The sequence below is a fragment of the Cricetulus griseus genome, chromosome 5 (genome assembly GCF_003668045.3).
Source record: "Cricetulus griseus strain 17A/GY chromosome 5, alternate assembly CriGri-PICRH-1.0, whole genome shotgun sequence".
Classification (NCBI taxonomy): Eukaryota; Metazoa; Chordata; class Mammalia; order Rodentia; family Cricetidae; genus Cricetulus; species Cricetulus griseus.
Genome location: NC_048598.1, coordinates 17,050,762 through 17,071,188, shown reverse-complemented (window position 1 = coordinate 17,071,188; position 20,427 = coordinate 17,050,762). Strand labels below are relative to the sequence as shown.

General features: G+C 39.1%; 1 protein-coding gene across 9 annotated transcripts in view; it reads right to left on the bottom strand.

Moving 5' to 3' along the window:
• Positions 1 to 9,444: 9,444 nt before the first annotated feature.
• Cep170 (centrosomal protein 170) overlaps positions 9,445 to 20,427 on the bottom strand; it is an 84,170-nt gene continuing 73,187 nt past the window's right edge. For 5 of the 9 annotated variants that reach the window (XM_027418877.2, XM_035445415.1, XM_035445417.1 and 2 more), the window contains 4 exons: positions 17,211 to 17,299; positions 13,125 to 13,218; positions 12,272 to 12,323; positions 11,095 to 11,384 (listed from right to left, as the gene is read on the bottom strand). In XM_027418877.2, the coding sequence (XP_027274678.1) occupies positions 11,095 to 11,384; positions 12,272 to 12,323; positions 13,125 to 13,218; positions 17,211 to 17,299 (525 nt within the window). Of the gene's footprint in view, positions 11,385 to 12,271; positions 12,324 to 13,124; positions 13,219 to 17,210; positions 17,300 to 20,427 lie in introns of all 9 variants that reach the window. The other 4 variants (XM_027418874.2, XM_027418878.2, XM_035445416.1 and 1 more) reach the window with 1 other exon arrangement.

Genomic DNA, 20,427 nt, shown 5'->3' with positions numbered 1-20,427 from the left:
AATGTGGGATGCGGTTGTTAAAGAAATTGGAAGAAGAAGCAGTTGGAGTTGGATATGATCAAGATACATTGCACACATGTATGGAATTATCACAGAACAAATAAACCCTATTCTGAATATAATGACAAGAGAAGAAAGTTACTAAATATCCACCCAGAGAGAACTTTTACCTTTATTATGCAAGGCTATGGGGCATCCGTTGTCAGGCAAACTACAGCTAGAATAGAATTAGGCAGTTGCATGGACCTGAATGGCAGCTGTCTCAAAAGCATGATTTACAAGGAGGAACTTGAGGTTAATTTAGCTTGACGTGGAAGATTTTTCTTTCTTTTTCTGGTGACAAAATGTGAATTGCCAAAGCAATCACAATTCCCTGTGTGTAGCTTAAAGGTCATTTTCCCAGGGAGATCTGAAACCCCGATAACTTGGGACCTTAGAGCATTTCTCTGGTGTTAACACTGGTAAGGGTGGTGGTGGTGGCCAGAGACTTTGTGGCAAAGGCAAAGGCAGACAAACTTAACTAGCATTTACTTTGAAGCCATTCTTGGTCAAAGTGCACCAGATGGACAGGATAAAGACCAGCTGGCAGCAGAAGCAGAGGGCTGGGTGTGGACATGGGGCTCTCTATTCATTGTATAGAGGTGTGTCTGTATTCTTAATTCTTCTTTTTTTTCATTTTTAAATTTAAATTAAAAACTATCTTATTTTACATACCAATCGAAGTTTCCTCTCCCTCCCATCCTCCCACCTCCCCCCACCATCTCCCCATCCCAGCCCCCATCCACTCCTCAGAGAGGGTGAGGCCTCTCAGGGGGAATCATCAAAGTCTGTCACATCATTTGGGGCAGGACAGAGACCCTCACCTATATCTAGGCTGAGCAAGGTATCCCCCCTCCATAGGAAATGGGCTTCAAAAACATGCACCAGGGATAAATACTGGCTCCACTACCAGAAGCCCCATAGAGTTATCAAGCCCCTCAACTGAAACCCACGTTCAGGAGGCCTGGTTTGGTCTTATGCAGGTTCCCCAGCTGTCAGACGGGGGTCCTCGAGCTCCCACTTGCTTAGGTCAGCTGTTTCTGTGGGCTTCCCCAGCATGGTCTTGACCCCTTTGTTCATCACTCCTCCCTCTCTACAACTGGATTCCAGGAGTTCGACTCAGTGCTTGGCTGTGAATCTCTGCTTCTGCTTCCATCAGCTACTGGATGAAGGCTCTATAATGGCATTTAAGGTGGTCACCAATCTCATTATAGGGGAAGGGAATTTAAGGTAGCCTCTCCACTATTGCTTAGATTCTTAGTTGGTGTCATTCTTGTGGATTCCTGGACATTTCCCTAGCGTCAGGTTTCTCATTAACCCCATAATGGCTCCCTCTATCAAGGTATCTCTTTCCTTGCTCTCCTTCTCTGTCTCTCTTCAACTTAATTATTAATATATATGCATTTTCAATTTATTACAGGAGTCTCAAAAACTCCGATTTCTGTGCCAGCTTCCTTCCCATTGCCTGTAAAAATCACAGGCATACCCTCTCCATCTTTGAAGCACTATTCTGAAGTAAATGGTGAATGGCATTATGAGAAGGATCAAGTAGATAGAAGGCAACATAGGGATGGGGACACGATGAGGACCCAAGTGTGGTGGACGAGGCCCATGTCATCAACAACAACAATCAAAAACACAGGCAGCTGCTGGGCGTTGGTGGTGCATGCCTTTAATCCCAGCACTCGGGAGGCAGAGGCAGGTGGATCTCTGTGAGTTCGAGGCCAGCCTGGTCTCCAGAGCGAGTGCCAGGATAGGCTCCAAAGCTACACAGAGAAACCCTGTCTCGAAAAACCAAAAAAACAAAACAAAACAAAACAAAAAAGCAAAAAACAAAAAACCACAGGCAGCTCACCTTTTTAGAATAATTACAGACCTGCACTTGGTGGTGTGCAGGGAGCTTTCTGCCTGGTGATATACCTGCCTCTCCCCAGAAATGACTAATGGCTTTTCAGGATACAGAAACTGTGGTGAGATGTGAGGGACGTGTTTCTGGCTAATTGAAGATTAATGATGTTTTAGTTCTACTCATGAAGTGTTAAATAACAAATGAGTAATTTATAGGCACGAGAGACACCAGTGCTCGCATTTTGCTGTAGTTCTCCAGGGAAAATGCTTTCTCTTTTCTAAGACACATTGTAGAGAACTGTAATGTGTAGGATTGAGACCATGATTTGGGAACTGGGGAAAGAAAAGTGCCTGCTGTGTAAGAATGAGGACCTGAGTTCAACTCCCAGGGGCCATGTGAAAAACTGGGCCTTATATGGTTTGTGCTTATAATCCCAGCAAGGAAAAACAAAACAAAACAAAACAAAAACAGACGAGAGGGTCCCTGGGGTTTGCTGGCCAGCCAGCTTGCTCAAATATGTGAGCTTCAGGTCCCTGAGATAGACCCTATCTCAAAAATAAAGTGATAGCTCCTGGAGAATGACACTCAGGGGCGGTGCTAATCTCGGTTCACATGCTCATACACATACACTTGGGTCTGTACACACATGCACATACAGAAGTTTTTAAAAAAGAATAGGAAATGTTTTTCTCCTCCTATCCCTTGTTTAAAAATTATGATTGGCCATTGATATTGTTTGGCTTGTCGGAGAATGTCAGAAGTTGTGAATTATCAGCAGCAGTCAGTCAGGGCATAAATAGGACTCCGTAAGTAGTCTGAAATCAGGCGACTAATGAACCTGTAATGCAGCTAATTTCCTGTCACATTGCAGCTATGTAACTTCCTCTTTTGCTAATTCTGCACCCAAGCAAATCAGAAATCAATGACTTCAAGAGACTGAGTTATTAGCCATAAGTTTTCATCCCTCCCCCAGTCTATCCATTTTACAATATATATTTGCAGTTCTTCCCACGGTACTTGTAAGCTTCCCTAATTCTTAACTTTGGATTTGGCCATGGGACTGCCTGCACTGATTGGATAAGGGTAAAGGTGGGAGTTTTGGTTGGTTCTGCACATGAAATTTAAGAAGGTCCATGTATTTCCCTTTTCCATTTGGGTTTCTGCCATTGCTGAGAGTAGAACATGACTCAGCTGGCCCGCTAGTGCAAGGAAAACCAAAGGTTTACCCAGAACCAACGGACTGACTGCCTCCAGCACCCAGCCAAGCAGTGCTGAGCTGAGATCTCATCCATGGAGTCTTTGAATCCTCCTCCACACACAGCCACCTCACTTGTGTTTCTGGTCCACTAACACTCTATATATTATTGAGATGTATAGCCAGTGGGAGATCAGACCCCAGGCCAGTTTCTTTACTATCATTTTGATGGAGCAAACCTTCACCGCCTCAACCCATCTTAAGGAAGAAGGGAGAAGGAGGAACTGAGGCCCGGCTTCCATCTGTCAGCACTGAATGACCAGCTGCCTGTGAACAGACCTGTGTAAGGCAGAATCAAATGCCATTCCAGAAATGTCAACAGTCATGGCACAACAAACAAAGCACATAAAAAAATGATTAGAATTATTGAAGTACACTCTCAGAACACAGAGGTACTGGCTGGTGTGGAGATCAATAAATAATTCTGGCACATGGTGGATTTAAACTGCACTGCCAAACAAAACAAGAAGCCAGAGATGACTGTTTCAGGATGGGGTATACTAAGAAATGGATCACAACACACACCCAAGTCCCAAGGTGCCAGGTACTTTGGAATACTACAAATATTGAATGTTTTTCTGATGACAGGCTGATTTTTCCCTTAGAGACAAATTCCTATAGAATTCCTTGAATAATATGAAAACTTTTGATAACTCAAAGAAAATCAGACATTACTTTGTAGCTCATCTGGAAACTGCTGGGGTTGGATTGTAGACCTCTAACATGAAAACAAAAATGACCCAGAGACCAACATTGGTGTTCAAGCTTAAAGCTAAATACCAGAAAAGCAAAGCAGCCAGCCACTAGTTTCTCACCTCTACCTCAGGCTGAGTGGGCTCATCCTGTCTCCAGGAGCTCTCACCAAGCCTCGGACTGTAAACTCTCCTCAGTGTGGCTGGAGAAGGAACGCCTCTCTGAGACCTTGCTTCTGTCTTATATACTTCCCTAATGTTGGGATTAAAGATGTGAACTATAATTCTCTTTTAGACTGATTCTCTATTGTGTAGATCTGGGTGGCCTCCGACTCACAGAGATCCCTCTACCTCTTAATACTGAGTCCTAGGATTAAAGGTGTGTATCACCGACTCCTAGGGTCTGGCTGTTGGGATTAAAGGTGTGTGCCTGACTTCTAAGGCTTGTGGCTGACTTTGCTTTTCTGAATCCTCAGTCAAACTTTAATAAATCATAAACAATGTATCACCACATAGACCCTCAGGGCCTAGCCATACCCCTGATCCCTTGTGGACATTTGGAGAGCAATAAAACACTGATCAGATTCAGTGCAGAGGCACAAGTCCACAGACCCAGCTGTACATCAGGCCTGGGCAAGTGTCTCAGCCTCATCAAACCTCATTCCACCACTATTGGTGACTGTATTGATCATTATTGAAGGGGAACCTTGGTGAAACCCTGGGAGATTAGCTGCCTGGCACATAGTTGGTATATACCATACATTCATTTTCTTCCTTTCCCCAGGATTAGCCCAGATATGCCAACACTCCATCAATTTGGGGTCATTGAAGTTGTTTTTTGAGAGCATCATACCACTAACTTCATTTCTCTTAGAAAATTATGACTTCAATGGCCATGGATTGTAGGGAGACACTCTAGCCCCTCCCTAGGTAACCAGGACAGGTGTGCCGGAACATGCCCGTGAGGGCGGGATAAGGGGAAGTCTAAGGTGACGTAGAAAAGGCTTTTTAAGGGAGCGGGGACACGTGGACCCTTCCCTTCTGTTGGCCTGGTCCCGGCTCCCTCCTCCTCACTTTGGCCTGTGCTTGGCTGGCGTATCCGAATAAAGAAACCTTGCCCGATTGCCTGTTGAGTGATCACTTAACAATGGATAACCTGAATTCCTTTATTGAGCAATTAAACAGGTTATCTTTGCAGTCCACATATCCTCTTGGGGGAAACGTAAGCCACCTAAAGCCTCCTGGGAAGCATGTGGCAATTCTTCCAGTTTGTTCTGTTTGAAGACCTAGGCCAGCCTTGGGAGATTTCTCTTTGGCCTAGTGATCTGGGACAATGAGCTGCCTGGAATCTCTTCCCATTCTTTCCAGTGTGCAGCCCACCCCTGTAACAAAGGAGCTCATGCAGGCACAGCCTGTGAATAGTCGTCTACCAAAGACCTCTCTTATCTTTGTTATACCTGCAGGAGCCAAAGGCAAAGCACAACAGTTGCCTGGTACGTTTGCAATGACCATTGCTTGGCTTTGCCTTTTGAAAACTTGACTTCTCTGAAAATTAGGGTTAAAGTGGGAGACAGCAGACTTGGAGAAGGGATAATGGTTCTTTTAAAAGACTTGTTAGAGAGCTACATAATCAGCTTGGGAAGCAAGAAAGTGAGGATACCCACCCCAAGGATTTTGAGGACGCATACACAGCAAATTTAAAAGGAAACATCTGTCTTGTGAATCTCTTTAAGAAATAATTCACACATGAAGCACCTTTTACATGTTCAGTCTGGTGAACCTCATCAAATGTACTAACCCTCCCACATTTTATCCACCCCTTTCAGCCACTTTCCTCTTTTCCAGCCTTCCAATCTCCCATCTGTTCTCAGTGGCCACTGGTTTTGCCTTCCCTAGAGTTATATGAAGTGAGTCCTAAAGTATGTATTCGGCCGTGTCAGCTTCTGTGTTCTTAAAGTGATGTTACCACTTAAGCCTGTAGTTGGTTTGCTCCTTCCCATTGCTGAGTAGAACTTCGTTTTATGGATGTATAATTGCTTATTTCTTTGTTGGTGAACACTGGCTACATTTCCAGGTTTTGGCTATTACAGATACAAAGGCATTGTGCATTCTTTTTCATGGACTTGAGATTTCATTTCTCTTGGAAAGTAAATGACTGGATTGGAGGATAGACAATTTTAAAAGGAATTTATACACCATTTTCTGAAACCATGGTACCGTTTTTCTCTCTTAAAAATAAAACTGCTGTTACATATTATGAACTTTTATAGGGTAATTTAAAATTTCAATGTCAATTGGTATTGTACTTGGGACACTACCATGGAGTGGCAATGGAAAGCAGATATGGCAGTTCATCCATCCACCCAGTTTAGTGCTGGACTAAAGTCTGGGAAACTGGAGTGACAGCCATGAGACTTCTTTTGGTTACTGAGGTGGCTCTATTGGAAATCAAGGATGTAGGCAGAGTCAGAGCTCTGGAGACATGGGGATAGAGCATAAAAGCTGAAAAGGAAACACAAAGGTGTTATGGGCGTATTTTTCTCACCTAAAACTTTCTTTCAGTGGAAACCCATTGCCACTACCCTGAGTATTGTCAAGTGGCACTGGAACTCCTGTCACTGTACCTGCAAGTGGCAAACCATGTTGGCATTATTCCTCCTCCTCACCGAGCAGTTCTAGCTGCATTTCACCTAGCTCCAAGGACAGTTGAAATAAGTTCCTCTTATTTCAATTTGCGTTACTCAGAGATATGTGGGATGTGCTGGAAGCACATTTTTGGTGACAGCCTTGAGGCAGGGCCACCGGTTTCCCATTGTAGCCCTGGATTTTCACCTTTAAAACAACAGATGGCGCCTCTGTTGTCATGGTTCTCCTTGAAGTGCTTAACGGCTAGCTCTGCAGAAGATTATTCACTCTTCCATCAGTTTATTATAAGAACTAGCAGGATTTCCTGCTTATTTTCCAAAGTAAGCTGATGACCTTTTACGAGGCTGTAGTCACGAATGTAAGGGTGAGTGGGTAGAGGTCACTGGCTTGCCCAAGGCCTACCAGCTGTGTATAAGCTAAGCTAGTAGTGGTTGACTATGAATAATCCAAACTACTAAGTCAAAGAGAGCTTGATTCAAATCCCAGTTGGACTACTGAGTAAACTCTTTATTCTCAGATTGAAGGTTTTGATCTCTAAAAGATAAACTCATTTCGACTTGTGAGAAGTGAGATGATGCAGTTAACACACTTGGGGCGCTGTCCAACAAGGTCCATACTCTTCTCTACTTATACCTCAACTACCTCAAATATTAAGTAGTTGAACTATGTAATAAATGCCTACCAATTCTATCTAGATCTAATACTGCATACCTCCAAACTAAAAGATTCTCATCCAGTTAAAAATCAGACTTTGCAATAGCTTGAACAGCTGTGAAAATAAGGAAAAGATGTCAATGAACAAAAATGTTTACTATATACTGCAGTATACACCAGAGCAATGCAGGGTAGCAAACATTCCAATAAGCAATGGCTCCAGTCGTCAGTTAAGTTGGTTAGATACAGGGGTCAGCAAGGGGCTGGCTTTATAGTTCAGGAAAATTGCGTTTGGAGGGAAGTGGGGATAACTGACTTAGTTAAACAAAGGTTTGTTTAAGCTCCCTGAGTTTAAACAAACCTTTGAATCCAGAACCACAGGACTTAGATATTACTGCTGGATTCCTGTTGTACTGGACATGCCCACATTTGTATACCGTAAATGTTCCTCAAATCTAGCCAGGCTGTGGATTGTTTCTTAGAGATTTGCAATTTCCATGAAGCTACAGGTCCAGCTCAATTTCACAGTAAAGGATATTGGAGGTGGACTGGGGAGCCGCTCTTAAGACCTACTAATTGGACAGTGTGGCACGGTCAGGTGAATTAAGAGCACACAGGGAAGCAAAGAGGAAGAGGAGGGCTGCAAGGCAGAACATAGAACATTTACAGCCAGGTTAGAATAAAAATGAACTGAAAGGAATTTGAACATACAAAGCAGTATGTACGTCCTTCAAGATCAACCAAGGGTCAGCCCGTGAGTAATTCATGGTACTAGAGGAAAAATGTTTTTCACCTGATGTTGCTTCCACACTCAACTCTGAACTTGCAGTGTCTCCCTCTCACTGTAGAATCAAGGGCAGTCTCTATTCACTGCCAGGAGCCTGTGATGAGAATCCTGCTTAGTATGTGAAGATAGTAACTATATAGAATGGATCAGATCTGCCTGGGCAAAACTGAATCTGACAGGCAGGAGACTTCAATGAGAAGAGTTTATACAGAAATCCTGCAGGAGCTTATTTCATAGTCCCCTGAGCTACAAGATCCTTGGTTAAGAATGATGCCCTCATTTTGTAGATCAGAGTTGGAGGACCACATCCACAGGGATAAACCTGGATCTCAAAATATTAAATCCAAAACCCTCCAAGAGTTACTCCTGCCAGAGACATAGCAAGCAAACCCAAGGACATGAAGGAAGCTAAACAGTACAGAAGCTGGCAAGGGTATGTCTACCCAGGAGACAATTTGAGTGATTTAAAGAGAAGTACATATGCATGAGTCATACGGGGAGGAGAAATGAAAGTATGCTATGGTGTCAAAGAAGGGAAACTTTATGAAGATGTAGGTTAGAAATGAAGATGTGGGGGCTGTGGGTGAGCAGAGAAGGGGAGAGAGAATAAGTATACAGAGGGATGAAATGCCCAGGATAGTCCAGGGTCTTGTAGGAGCCGGTGGAAATTACATTGGGTACAAAGAAACATAAACAAGATTAGAATACAAAAAGCCCACAGTCAGGCTGTGAAATTCATGATGTTGATTAGTAACAGGGTGACATTCAAGACTCGAGCTCTATTGAGAATGAAGAAAAAAAGTCTAAATCAATAGTTCTTAATGATGTTCAAGATATTTAAAATTCTTCTTTGTTCCCCAATATTCTACTGTCAGAAAGCTTTTGGATAATCCAAGGCTGACTGCAAATGATGTGTTTGTGTGTGTTTACACTCAAGTATTAAGTTACTGTATTGCATTTCTTATAATTCTCTAAGAATATTTCCTTTGGATGATCATATAGTCATTAGCACTGGAAGGCTCCTTTGCTAGAGCATTAGGAAATTCTCTGTAAACAGTTGTTTGGTAAATTGATGAATGTACTGTCTATCAGATGGTAGAAGATATGAATTCTGTATCACTGCATAAAGTTCCAGAAACACTTTATTTAAAAATGGAGTTGTAAATGCATAACAAAATAACGTAATAAATGTAACAAAAATAAATAAGGAGAATGTATTCATACAAAATAAAAATAACATAGTAAAAGGCCAAATGTTTATAATTGAACAAAACTGTAAACAAACAATAATGTAAGCATACATTTTAATACTTTCTTAGATTCCTTCTCATGTACTTCCATATGGACAGACTCAGTACCAAACATTAACTAAAGGAGGGAACAATGGTTATTATTTTGCATAATTTTTCTTCAAATGGACCGACCCTGTTTATATGTTTTGTTTGTTTCTTCAAAGCATCTCACTCCCCTTATATTTTTTGGAACTCTTTTGAAGCCTTACTTCACAGAATTGTGGATTTAGCTTTACAAGGAGAACGGTTCCTTTTCTTCCTTTTTAATTTAAAGAAAAAAAAAATACAAGGAGATCCATTATACAGCAGACTTGCTTTTACATGTTTACAAAAAGATTTTGCAGTTTTATTAACTGATCCAACAGCACAGGATTTCTTAGATCCTGAAAAATCCTGAAGTATACATTTAACTTTCCCTTAAAACAAATGTAGCACAAGTTATTGCTAATATATCAAAGACCATATCATAAAAGTTGCAATTTACTCTTTATAGACTAATGGGGCCATTGAAGCAAATCCAGGCCTATTAATATTTAAAAGAATTAAGATTCACCCAAATTATAGTGTTCTGGAAACACAAAAAAATAATTCCTTTATTTAAAAACTTATTGAAATGTGAGCTTACTGGAAAGAAAACAAAACAGTAACAAAAACAAAGTTTAAAGAAGGTATTTTTCACAGGCTTTCTTTACAGTAGCTATTAGCCCAAAGCCTTAGTCGTCGTTGCTGTCTTGCAGGGTCCTTACAAATGTGTAAGACTGACACGGGGTTACTATGAACCTACAGGGAAACACAGAAGCAATTCAATGACTGGGAGTGGAACTATCAACTACTCTCACAATTACTGATTCTCCACATCTCCTAATGAAGAAAAATTAACCTCATGATCATTTCAGAGGGCTCCCCCTCCCCAACTGCCACATAAAAACTTGGTAACACAGGATAAATATACATGTTCTTAATTTTAAAAATATACTCCACCTAAACTATCTGTCAAGTTTGACCTTTCTAGTCATTTCATCTAAAAGGAGAGACAAAAATCTGATTTCCTTACAAAAGAAAATAAAAGAAAGAAAGGGAAGGAGGGAGAGAGGAAAGGAAGGAAAAAAGATAAAAGTGCCAAATGGACCTTTTTGAAAAGTGGAGTAAAACACTGTGGGGTTAAAACAAATACAGTATTGTTAACTTCCTATGTACAGAAAGACAAGTCAGTCCTTAATGATATATAGATATGTCCATCTATCACTCCCAGTAAATCTTAGTGCAAACATAATAGTTAATTTCCATAAACCCCAAGACAAGTTACTTAGCAACAGTTATAGAAATCACACTATGTTGGAAAAATCTTAGGAAACAGGATGATTGCTGTGGAGGGTTTGCTTTACTCTACAGAGCATGGTGTCACTGAGTCCACTGACAGTGAGTAATAATATAAACCCTATTATTAAGAAGCAAATTGAATGGTTTAACAATCTGTACAGCTGATGAGAAGTTCATCTCAGGAAGTAGCTTGGCACAGGAGACACAGGGGCTCAGAAATGTTGGCTATTTTAGTGTGTAGGTCACAGCATGGCTCAAAACAAACAAACACAAAGATCTATGAAGGGAAAGGATACAGTGATATGATTCAATTTGAAAACCATGAAACCACAAAAGGCAAAGCTGACACAATCTGCCTTTTGCTAAGTGTGCTTCAAGTGGTTGTTTGAGTGGTTTGAAAAGACTGGTATAACACATTAGAGGTGAAAATAAATAAATAAATCAAGGAGACAAAGATAACAAGATTGTTGCCGACCAAGCTCTCTTGTTTTGTACATCCACATCATGCTGCTTCCAATACCCCAAGTCACTCCACACATAATGTCTCTGACAAGGGAATGTCACTCATGCACTACAACGTCTTCCTCTTCCCCATCAGGGTTGAACCTGTTGAAATGGATACTGAAATCAGCCTCAGATTCAGCATTATCAAACTCAGCTGAGGCTGCAGCTGCTGCAGGGTCCAAAGCCCTGGTTTCTGGGGGGCAAAGTGCTGGTGTCTGACCAGGGCTGGTGTGGTTATTAACAGGACTGGACTTCTGTTTTGGTGGAGATGGCAGGATAGCATTGGGAAATCCCATGTTGTTAAGAGCCTCCAAAGTTCCATCTGGGTCAATCATGGCATTGATCACTAAAAGAAATTAAAAAAAAAAAGAAGTAAAAAGAGATGCAATTCTGTTTTCAGTAACATATGGATATGAGCACTGCTTATCATTAAGACAGACTTTAGCTAGTCCTCTACTATTACACTTAACCTGATTTAATAATCCCATGGTTAATCTACATCGTAGATTACACAGATCTGGATGTGTTTCCTATGTCCCCTATGGTTTCTATAGACACTTTGGGAGACTGAACAGACTATCACTTGAAGGGTAAAAGCCAAGAGCTTTTGGAAACTTGCTTTTACCATCATAGAAAGGTAATGAAAATACTGGTTATGTTTTTAACACCCAGATTTTGTCAAATATAAATACCTAAGATCTTCATGATCTCACTTTATGCCAGGTATGGTGGCACCCAGAGGTAGTCGGAGGAGGTTCAAGAGTTCCAGGTCATCTCCAGCTACACAAAGAGTTTGAGACCAATTTGCATCGAAAGCAACAGTAAGATTTTTAATAAATCTAATTTTATAGTATTTTAGTTTTTATACTGAGAGCTATCCATATATTCATGTCACATGGCTGGAATAGAAGGTAGGGCCTCACTCATACTAGACAGGTATTCTAGGACTGACGCTATATCTCCAGTCCTTTTATAGAGTTGTAAAAATTCTCTTTTATGAATAATTTGGATATATTCAACTCTGTACTTTTATATGTTGGTACACTTAGTCAAATACTATCTTAATAATTAAGAATATAATAAATACATTTTCAGAAATAGAATACACTGAGCTGGTCTCAAACTCAATCCTCCTGCCTCTGCCTCCTGAATGCTGGGATTATAGACATCCACCAGAACATCCTATACTACCATATCCAGAAGAATAATTACTTAACTTAGTAGTAAATTTACCTTGCAACTGTTTTTCAACTCTTTTTAGCTCTTGCAAAATAGAAGAAATCTCCTGCGGGGAAAGCAATACTCCAAATTAGCTTCCTAAAACATTCTCACAAGCAATGCATCTCATCTCTATAGTACTGTTGGTACCTACACCAAAGGACACCCAACCCAGATTTGAATTTTTTTTTTTTTTTTGGTTTTTCGAGACAGGGTTTATCTGTGTAGCTTTGGAGCCTATCCTGGCACTCGCTCTGGAGACCAGGCTGGCCTTGAACTCACAGAGATCCGCCTGCCTCTGCCTCCCCAGTGCTGGGATTAAAGGCGTGCGCCACCAACGCCTGGCTCCAAATTTGAATCTTTAATAATGAAACTGAGTTATTTTTTCAATAATACTAACAGAAATTCAAGGCAATTTACTACTATAGAAAGGAAGGAAGGTTTTGAAACATTTGTTGCAACATTTTAACAATGTGCCTGTGAGTTTTCTTTGGAAAAATATATAAAGTGAAACATAACACAGGAAAACAATCCGATAAATCCATGCATTTTAAAAGATAAACACTGTATTAAGTAAATGGAAGCAATATGTCAACTTAATTAAGTTCTAAATTGAAAGCTACTTCTTTATAATGTATAATTATCATAGGAACAAGATGTATCATTGTGAGAAACATAGAAGATCCTCCTCAGTACTCTCTGCAGCCTTGAAACAACTGATATTTTAACCACCACTGGTTGAAATTTACTGAATCTATGCATTCATACAGTCTTTTAGAATGTAAACTAACAAATATTCAAAACTATTTCTTTCCCTGTTAATGATGCCATGCCACTGAAATGTTTTAATTTTGAAAAGCCATCATACCATGCTTGAGGTCTTCACAATAGGTACTTCACTTTCAGCTCTTAACTTGCTCTCTATGTCATCCCAGTTCCGATCTTTGTCTTTAAATAATATTCTAAAGGTCAAAAAACACAAGCATTTTAACCTTTCATGGTTTCGGTGATAATATAAAAAACAAGATATCATTTCAAAACTACATAAAGAAAAATAAAACAATTATTGAATGATCTCAGAATTAATAATTAGCTAACACTATCAATTCACGAATGTGAAAACATTAAAAACCTAACTGACTGGATATTAATACATGCCTAAAACTAGTGTTTATCTTATTTTTAACTGAAAATTGAACAGAAGTATGTAGGGGGAAATCCTGGCCACACCCTCTTGGGGCTGGAGACAGGTGTCGCTGGCCACGCCTGCTTAGGCGTGGTCAGAGTGATGTGGGAAAAGTTTAAGAGTGAGGGGCGCGCACGTGGGACCCCCTTCTCTTGCTCCTTTGGACTCCCTGCCACCTGGCTAGCAGATGCGTGTGAGTATAATTTATTAATTAACTACCCTTTATCAATCTATATTTGGCTCCATATTGCGTTCCACTTTAGAAGTATTGTTGTTATTTGTAACTAGTGGTATACCCAATGCTTAAGAAAGCTTAACTTTATAAAGTGATAGAAATGCAAAGTTTAAGCAAAACAAAATTAGGTATGCAACTGTTGGTTAAAACCTCTTTACACAGGAACCATCAATCTTTTTTGATGGATCAAGGTTTGAACATTATCTTAAAGATGGAAAATTAGACTACTTACTGAATTGCTATTCAAATTCTTTTTTTTGCTATTCAAATTCTTAATTCATGTTAGTGTGTTTGCACATAACTTAGGAGTTAAAACAGTGTAAAGTTTTATATACTTTTAACAAAAAGAATTAATAAAATAACTGTTCTATATGAGAAACTCAAACTTCTTAATTTTTAAAGTACTATAATTTTTTTTGTCAACTAAAAGCAGAATTCTCTCTCCAATACAAGTCAGCAGTTTTAGAAAGATTAAGTTTAAGTTCTCTAATAAATCTTGTATATTAATAGTTTTTTTTTTTAAGATTTATTATGTACACAGTGTTCTGTCTGCATGCACCAGAGGGCACCAGATCTCATTAGATGGTTGTGAGTCACCATGTGTCAACTGGGAATTGAACTCAGGCCAGTGCTCTTTACCTCTGAGCCATCTCTCAATGGTATTTCTTCAAATGTTATTTAAAAGCACACAGTAATCAAAATTAAGTTCTGAACATCTGTAATTTTTCGTAACCATGTTAAGAAAGGTAGAGAGCTTGCAGAAGAAAATTCTTCTGAACTAAGAAATTTCCCAAACAGAAAAGACTGAATGTTAATGCCAGGCACCTAGGAGCTTCATTTAATGACAACGCTATCAAGGAATAAGAAATGTATTGTGCCTTTTCAAACAGTCCTTTTAGCAACAAGATTTATGGAAAGTAAGAAAACAAGGAGAACTCCACAGGCTAAGTGAAAACTACAATAGGCCTGTAAAGGAAGTATGTGTTTAGCAATGATGTGCTAAAAATCCAGGGATTTTTCCAGAAGATACTGAGTGAGTATAATACACATGGCTTCTAAAACTCCTAAAAGTTTCCTTGTTGGGGAAAAGAACATAGGACATATAAGCCTTGCCTGATTCAATGAAAACAATGTCCTAATGGAAGAATAAGATCTTATTTTTAAAATCATAAGATGCCAAACCTACCACTTTGGTTTTAGAAAATTAACTCTAATCAGGTATGTGGATGCTATGGAAGCAGAAAATCGTATCAGCAGATTGTTTTAGACAAAGTGTAAATCAAAACTTTTTTTTTTTTTTAACTTGGATGGTCATTTAACAATGGCCATCAGATTACAATAAAATTCAAGAGTAGTTGAGGCTAATTTCCACCATGAAAACACAGTAAATTTCAAACCTTATTTCATTTAAAATTAGTACATTAAATTTTTTTTCCAATGAAATTGTTGGCACTGGGAGAAAAATGTCTTACCCATAGACAGTAAATCCTTAATACAAGTAATCTGGGATGCAAACAGTAGTTTACCACCTGAGGGCCAATTGTCACCAAGCTAGAAGACTGGAAGGTGGCAAGAAGGCTGGACAGTAGGAATGCTCAAATGATTTAAGAATGCACATGCTTAGATTTTCACTGGGCATCTTGAGTTTGTTTCTAAGCTGTGGTCATTTCCTGAACCATCATGGCAATTCCCATGCTCTGAATTCTTTAGATTTGTTTTTTTGTTGTTTGTTTGTTTGTTTGTTTTTCCAGACAGGGTTTCTCTGTGTCGCTTTGGAGCCTATCCTGGCACTCGCTCTGGAGACCAGGCTGGCCTCGAACAGAGATCCACCTGCCTCTGCCTCCTGAGTGCTGGGATTAAAGGCGTGCGTCACAACGCCCGGCTAGATTTGTTTATCAGAAATTACACACACTTTTTAGTACTTTCTCCACACCTCCCCTTCCAAGTATCTGAGGTGAAAGTGAACTTCTGTTGTAGAACAGCTGTACGCTGTATGAAGATGTGCTGCTGTGTATGGTGTAATAAAAAGCTGAATGGCCAGTAGTTAGGTAGGAGAGATAGGGGGGACTTCCAGGCAGAGAGAGAACTCTGGGAAGAGGAGAGGAGGAGGAAGCAGGATGGGCAATACAAAGATAAAAAGCAAAACATGTAGATTAAAAGACATGGGTTAATTTAAGTTGTAAGGACTAGTTAGAAACAAATCTAAGCTAAAGCTGAGTTTTCATAACTAATAGTAATTTTCCACATCATTTCTTTTGAGCTGACAGCCCAAAGAAAAATCTGGCTACATACTGCCTTCCTTCTATTGCCTTTTACTCTTAACTCCACAGCAATCCATCAAATATGATCCTATATACCGATTCATCATGTCTGTGTCAAGATTGACATTCAGTAATAAACTTCATAAAAACAATCAAGACATTTTATCATCTTTATTATTTTTTATAAAGCCTGCCATAAGCTTCACACATACCAAAAACTCAAAGCTCACATGGAAGGCAATTCAAACACATGTAACATTTATTTATGTCATTAAGGTATTCATAGAGATCTTTAAAGTTTCCCTCAGCCGTCAAATTTCAAAAATATTGAAATCAATTAGTCAATTTATTAATCTATGTAGTATCTGGACTCAAGCTTAATTAAATATGAAACCCACAGTATTTTCCTGTGAGGGATTCTGGGAATGGGTTCAGTACAGACTGAGCCAGATGCTCTATTTAAGAGTCAACAACAGCAAGGCACAAGGCAGGCAGTCTAAAATACTATGTTGTGTGAGTGACTACCCAGATAAGGATCTAGCTATTAGAGAAGGGATTTTTATTTCAGTAAGGTAGAGATAAAATTGTATGTTGTACTCAAGCCTTCTCATCAGCAAGCCACACATGACCATGAAATGTGACTCCTGTTATATTTTCATGGACAACAGTGTATAGAAGAGCACTCATTTATTACTTTCCCATGACATTTTAGGATGAAGCATAAACTCAGTAATAAATTCTGCTTAAATTGACCCTTCCTCGCCTGTCACTATGCCCCCTGTCCTTTCTCTTCTCTCTTCAACTCACTCTTCTTTTCTATGAATTTCCCCAAAGGCCTTTGGTATGGGTTACCATATAGTCTTATTCCGTATTTTCTTGTCAGTACATTTTCACTCAGAACTAGACACTCACATTTCCATATCTGCCTTCTGTACTGAATTGTGAAGGGGTCAAAATAGAATGCTACAAATAACATACAGCCATAAGTCACTCAATCAATGAATAAATTTAATTTAAAAATATTTACTAATATTTTGTGAAGAAAAATGGCTTTGGTTACTAATAATTGAAAGTGTTAATTCTCAATTACAAATGGGTTTATGACTAGAAACATTTATTTAGCCAACACTACATCCTTATAGCTGAAAAGTAACTGTCAATAACAGCAGTAAAAATTATAGCAGTGATGGCACTAACTTTTCACAGCTGTGGCAACAGGTTTGAAGCAGAGAGAACAGGAAACAAAGTAGTGATTAGAGAAACACAAAGTACCTAATTTTCCCAGCTGTTTTATCAATAGATTGTCTTATCTTTCTAGAGAACTGAAAGACGGAAGACAGTAGCAGGTTATCTCCCATGACCTGCAACAGAGAAAAAAAAAGCATATTAATATAATAAATACTTACTGAATAACTTAACAATACTAGCTGTAACTAACTATATTAATACTATTTATACCAATTTTATTTAAATGAGTGATATAATCAGAATAATTAAATTGAGAAAAACAGAAAAAAAACATCACAATGAGTTCCTTTGTTAAATAGATTGTCAAAGTTCTCTATTATTTTGGTCATTCCATTTAAAAATAACACATTTTATCCTTTTAAATTAGTATCATGATCCTGCCTCATATTTATGATTTATATTATCATGAATGGGAAAAGGTAAGTAAAGTACTATATTATTTACTTATTCTTCAGAGTCTAGAAAGAAAATAAATTTTAAAGAATTTACTCAAAGTAGTAAATTTTCATGATGGGTATTGGTTGGTATTGCTGCAGTTGAGAACCAGGGGTAAAACTAGGGGTCAGCAAACTTCTGTCAATGTTACTGTGAGATTTTAGGCTCTGGTGATCTCTGACACAACTTAGTTCTGCTGCTGCAGGGAGAAGACAGCCACAGACAGCATGAGGCCAAGGAGCATGGAGCATGGCAGCTGTGTTTAAGAGCTGTGTTTAAGACAGTGGCAAGCTGAGTTAGGCCTAAATCACAAAACACAAAGCTTTTAGTGTAAGACAGTAGAAGGACCCAACCTGATTCTAGAAGTGGCTTCCAAAAGAACCCTATACTATCAGAACTAAATGCAGATTCTCTAAAAATAAGCCAGAAAGATAAGACATAACTTTGGATAACAAAATGTTTTTAAAAAGCAACAGAACGTGGTATAACAATGTAACACAGGGATTCTATTAAATACTGTGTAAGAAAGCAGGTAAATCACTCTAGATTTTGTGATGCAGTACTGTGAGAACTGTAAAGTAAGCTCAATGAGTATGACAGTTATAGGAAGTGCTCATGACACAGACCGATCTGGATATATTGAAGTTAGAAGGTTGAGTGAGTAAATATGGAAAGCCATGTGAAGAAAAAGAAAGGAAAAGTAGGAATTATGGGATTTGCGGGCCTTGAGGAAACAGATGGAATAAAAGTGGAAAAATAAATATTAAGAAGAAGAAAGGTACAGCATTCTATGGAAGGATTACTATAGAACAAGGTTTCTTTTTTTCTACTCCATAAATTATAGGTCAGTGTTACAATGTATTAAAACTTCTGATATCAACCTTGAGATGACTTCACTGAAAACATAAACTTCTTCCTCAAAATTTTACTACATTTAGAAGAATTTGTCACCTTATACCTGAGGATACACAAAGAATACGGGTAAAATTAAGAGAATGAATCCTTGTGTTTATACCAAAAAGAAAACAACCACTATCAGGGTACAACAGAAAAATTATGTTGTGAAAGTCTCTCAGGGACTGGCACTGCAATTCTGTAACTTTCTCATTTGGTGACTCTTCTGTTCAGTATTATTAAAAGCACTCAATACTGATCATAGCGGAGCACATCTACAACACAGTATTTGTGAGGAAGTGGCGGGAGGATAGTAGCTGAAGTCCAACCACAGCTCCATGGTACTTGAGGCCAGCCTGGGCTACCTGAGACCCAGTCTCTAGAATCAACAAAGTAAATAAAGAAACAAACAAATAAAACATAAAGCATTTTTCCCTGTTTATTTTTGAGACATGGTTTTTCTGTGTAGCCCTGGCTAACCTGAGACTTCCTATGTAGAAATGGTTAGCCTTGAACTCTGAATTCTGCCTGCCTCTGCATCCCAAGCCTTGGGATTAAAGGCATATACCATCACACCTGGCAATACAAAACATTGGTACACAGGTCCTTGAACCCAGGGATCCAAAAGCACAGACTGTGAGTGCCTTGTTGCTATAGACTTCCTCTAAGCTCTATACACTGATCTCAATAAGCCCTTTGCATGGTGCTGTGTCAAATGACCTGTGTGTGCGTGTGTATAAAAATCCCCTCTACAAGACACATGGGGGTGGGTCTAGGCCCTACCCCAAAGGAAACAAAAGACTCTGACACCCTATGGAAGGCCTCACCATTCCTGGGGACAGAGAAGATATGTGACAGATAAGGTTTTAGTGGGGGGGGGGCAGGTAGGGGAGGATGGGTAGGAGAAGGGAAATGGGATTGTCATGTAAAACAATCCTGTTCCTAATTCAAATAAAAAAAGTTGGAAAAAAAATAAAATTTGGAGATTTAAAAGTCATATGCAGGCAATACAAAAAGAGAAGCACTTAAGTAAAGATAAAAATGAACAGAAAATTTTGTGACTTATATAATGAACACGTGAAGAATAAAATTTGTTAAAAAAATTAGTAGCCCCACTGAAATATGTTCAAAGTTCACCAGTGGGAATGTCATAAAAGAAAGAATAAAAATGTTGACTAGACATGTAAAAAATATAAAAAAAAAAGATTGGTCTATATGCCTCATATATAAGCTTAACTACAAATGACTCTGTATAGCCTGCTCCAGGAAACAGCATCCATGTCTTCGTTCCAAAATGTTATTTTGACCACCTATGGCTATTGGTTGTTATGACTACTCTGCAAGCATGTCTTTGTTTCAAGTGGTCCTTATGACTAACTTGCAATTCTTATGTTTTGCTTCTATAACTCTACCTAATTGCCTACCAAATCCCCTATTTGGAAATCCCTTACAGTTGAGCTATAAAACCCTTGTCTTCCTTACATCCAATGCTGACCTCTCTAAGGGGGAGGCAGCCCATGTACACAAATAAAAAAGCTAGCTTTAATTAATTGCTTGCTTTAATTTAGTCATGAATATTTGGGACTGTGGTCATTCTCCTTGGATCTTTGGGGTTAACACCCACCATTTTAGTAAAGTTGGCATGGAAGAAAGATGGACAAGGGACCAAGCCTTTATTGTAGGCCTTTTTGGAGGGTATGAAGAGGTAGTTTCTGGTGTAAGAATAAGAGCCTGCTGTCTGCTTATTGGCTGGGGTAGTTATAAGGCAGAAAGAGTAAGGAAGGAAGAAAAGTGTCTTTTTATCAATCCAAAGCTGGCTGTTGCTAAGGGTAACCTATAAATACTCAGTTAAAGAACGTCAGGTGATCAATTATCATTCTTGACTGGGGGCTAACAGGGTGTGGCAGGACAA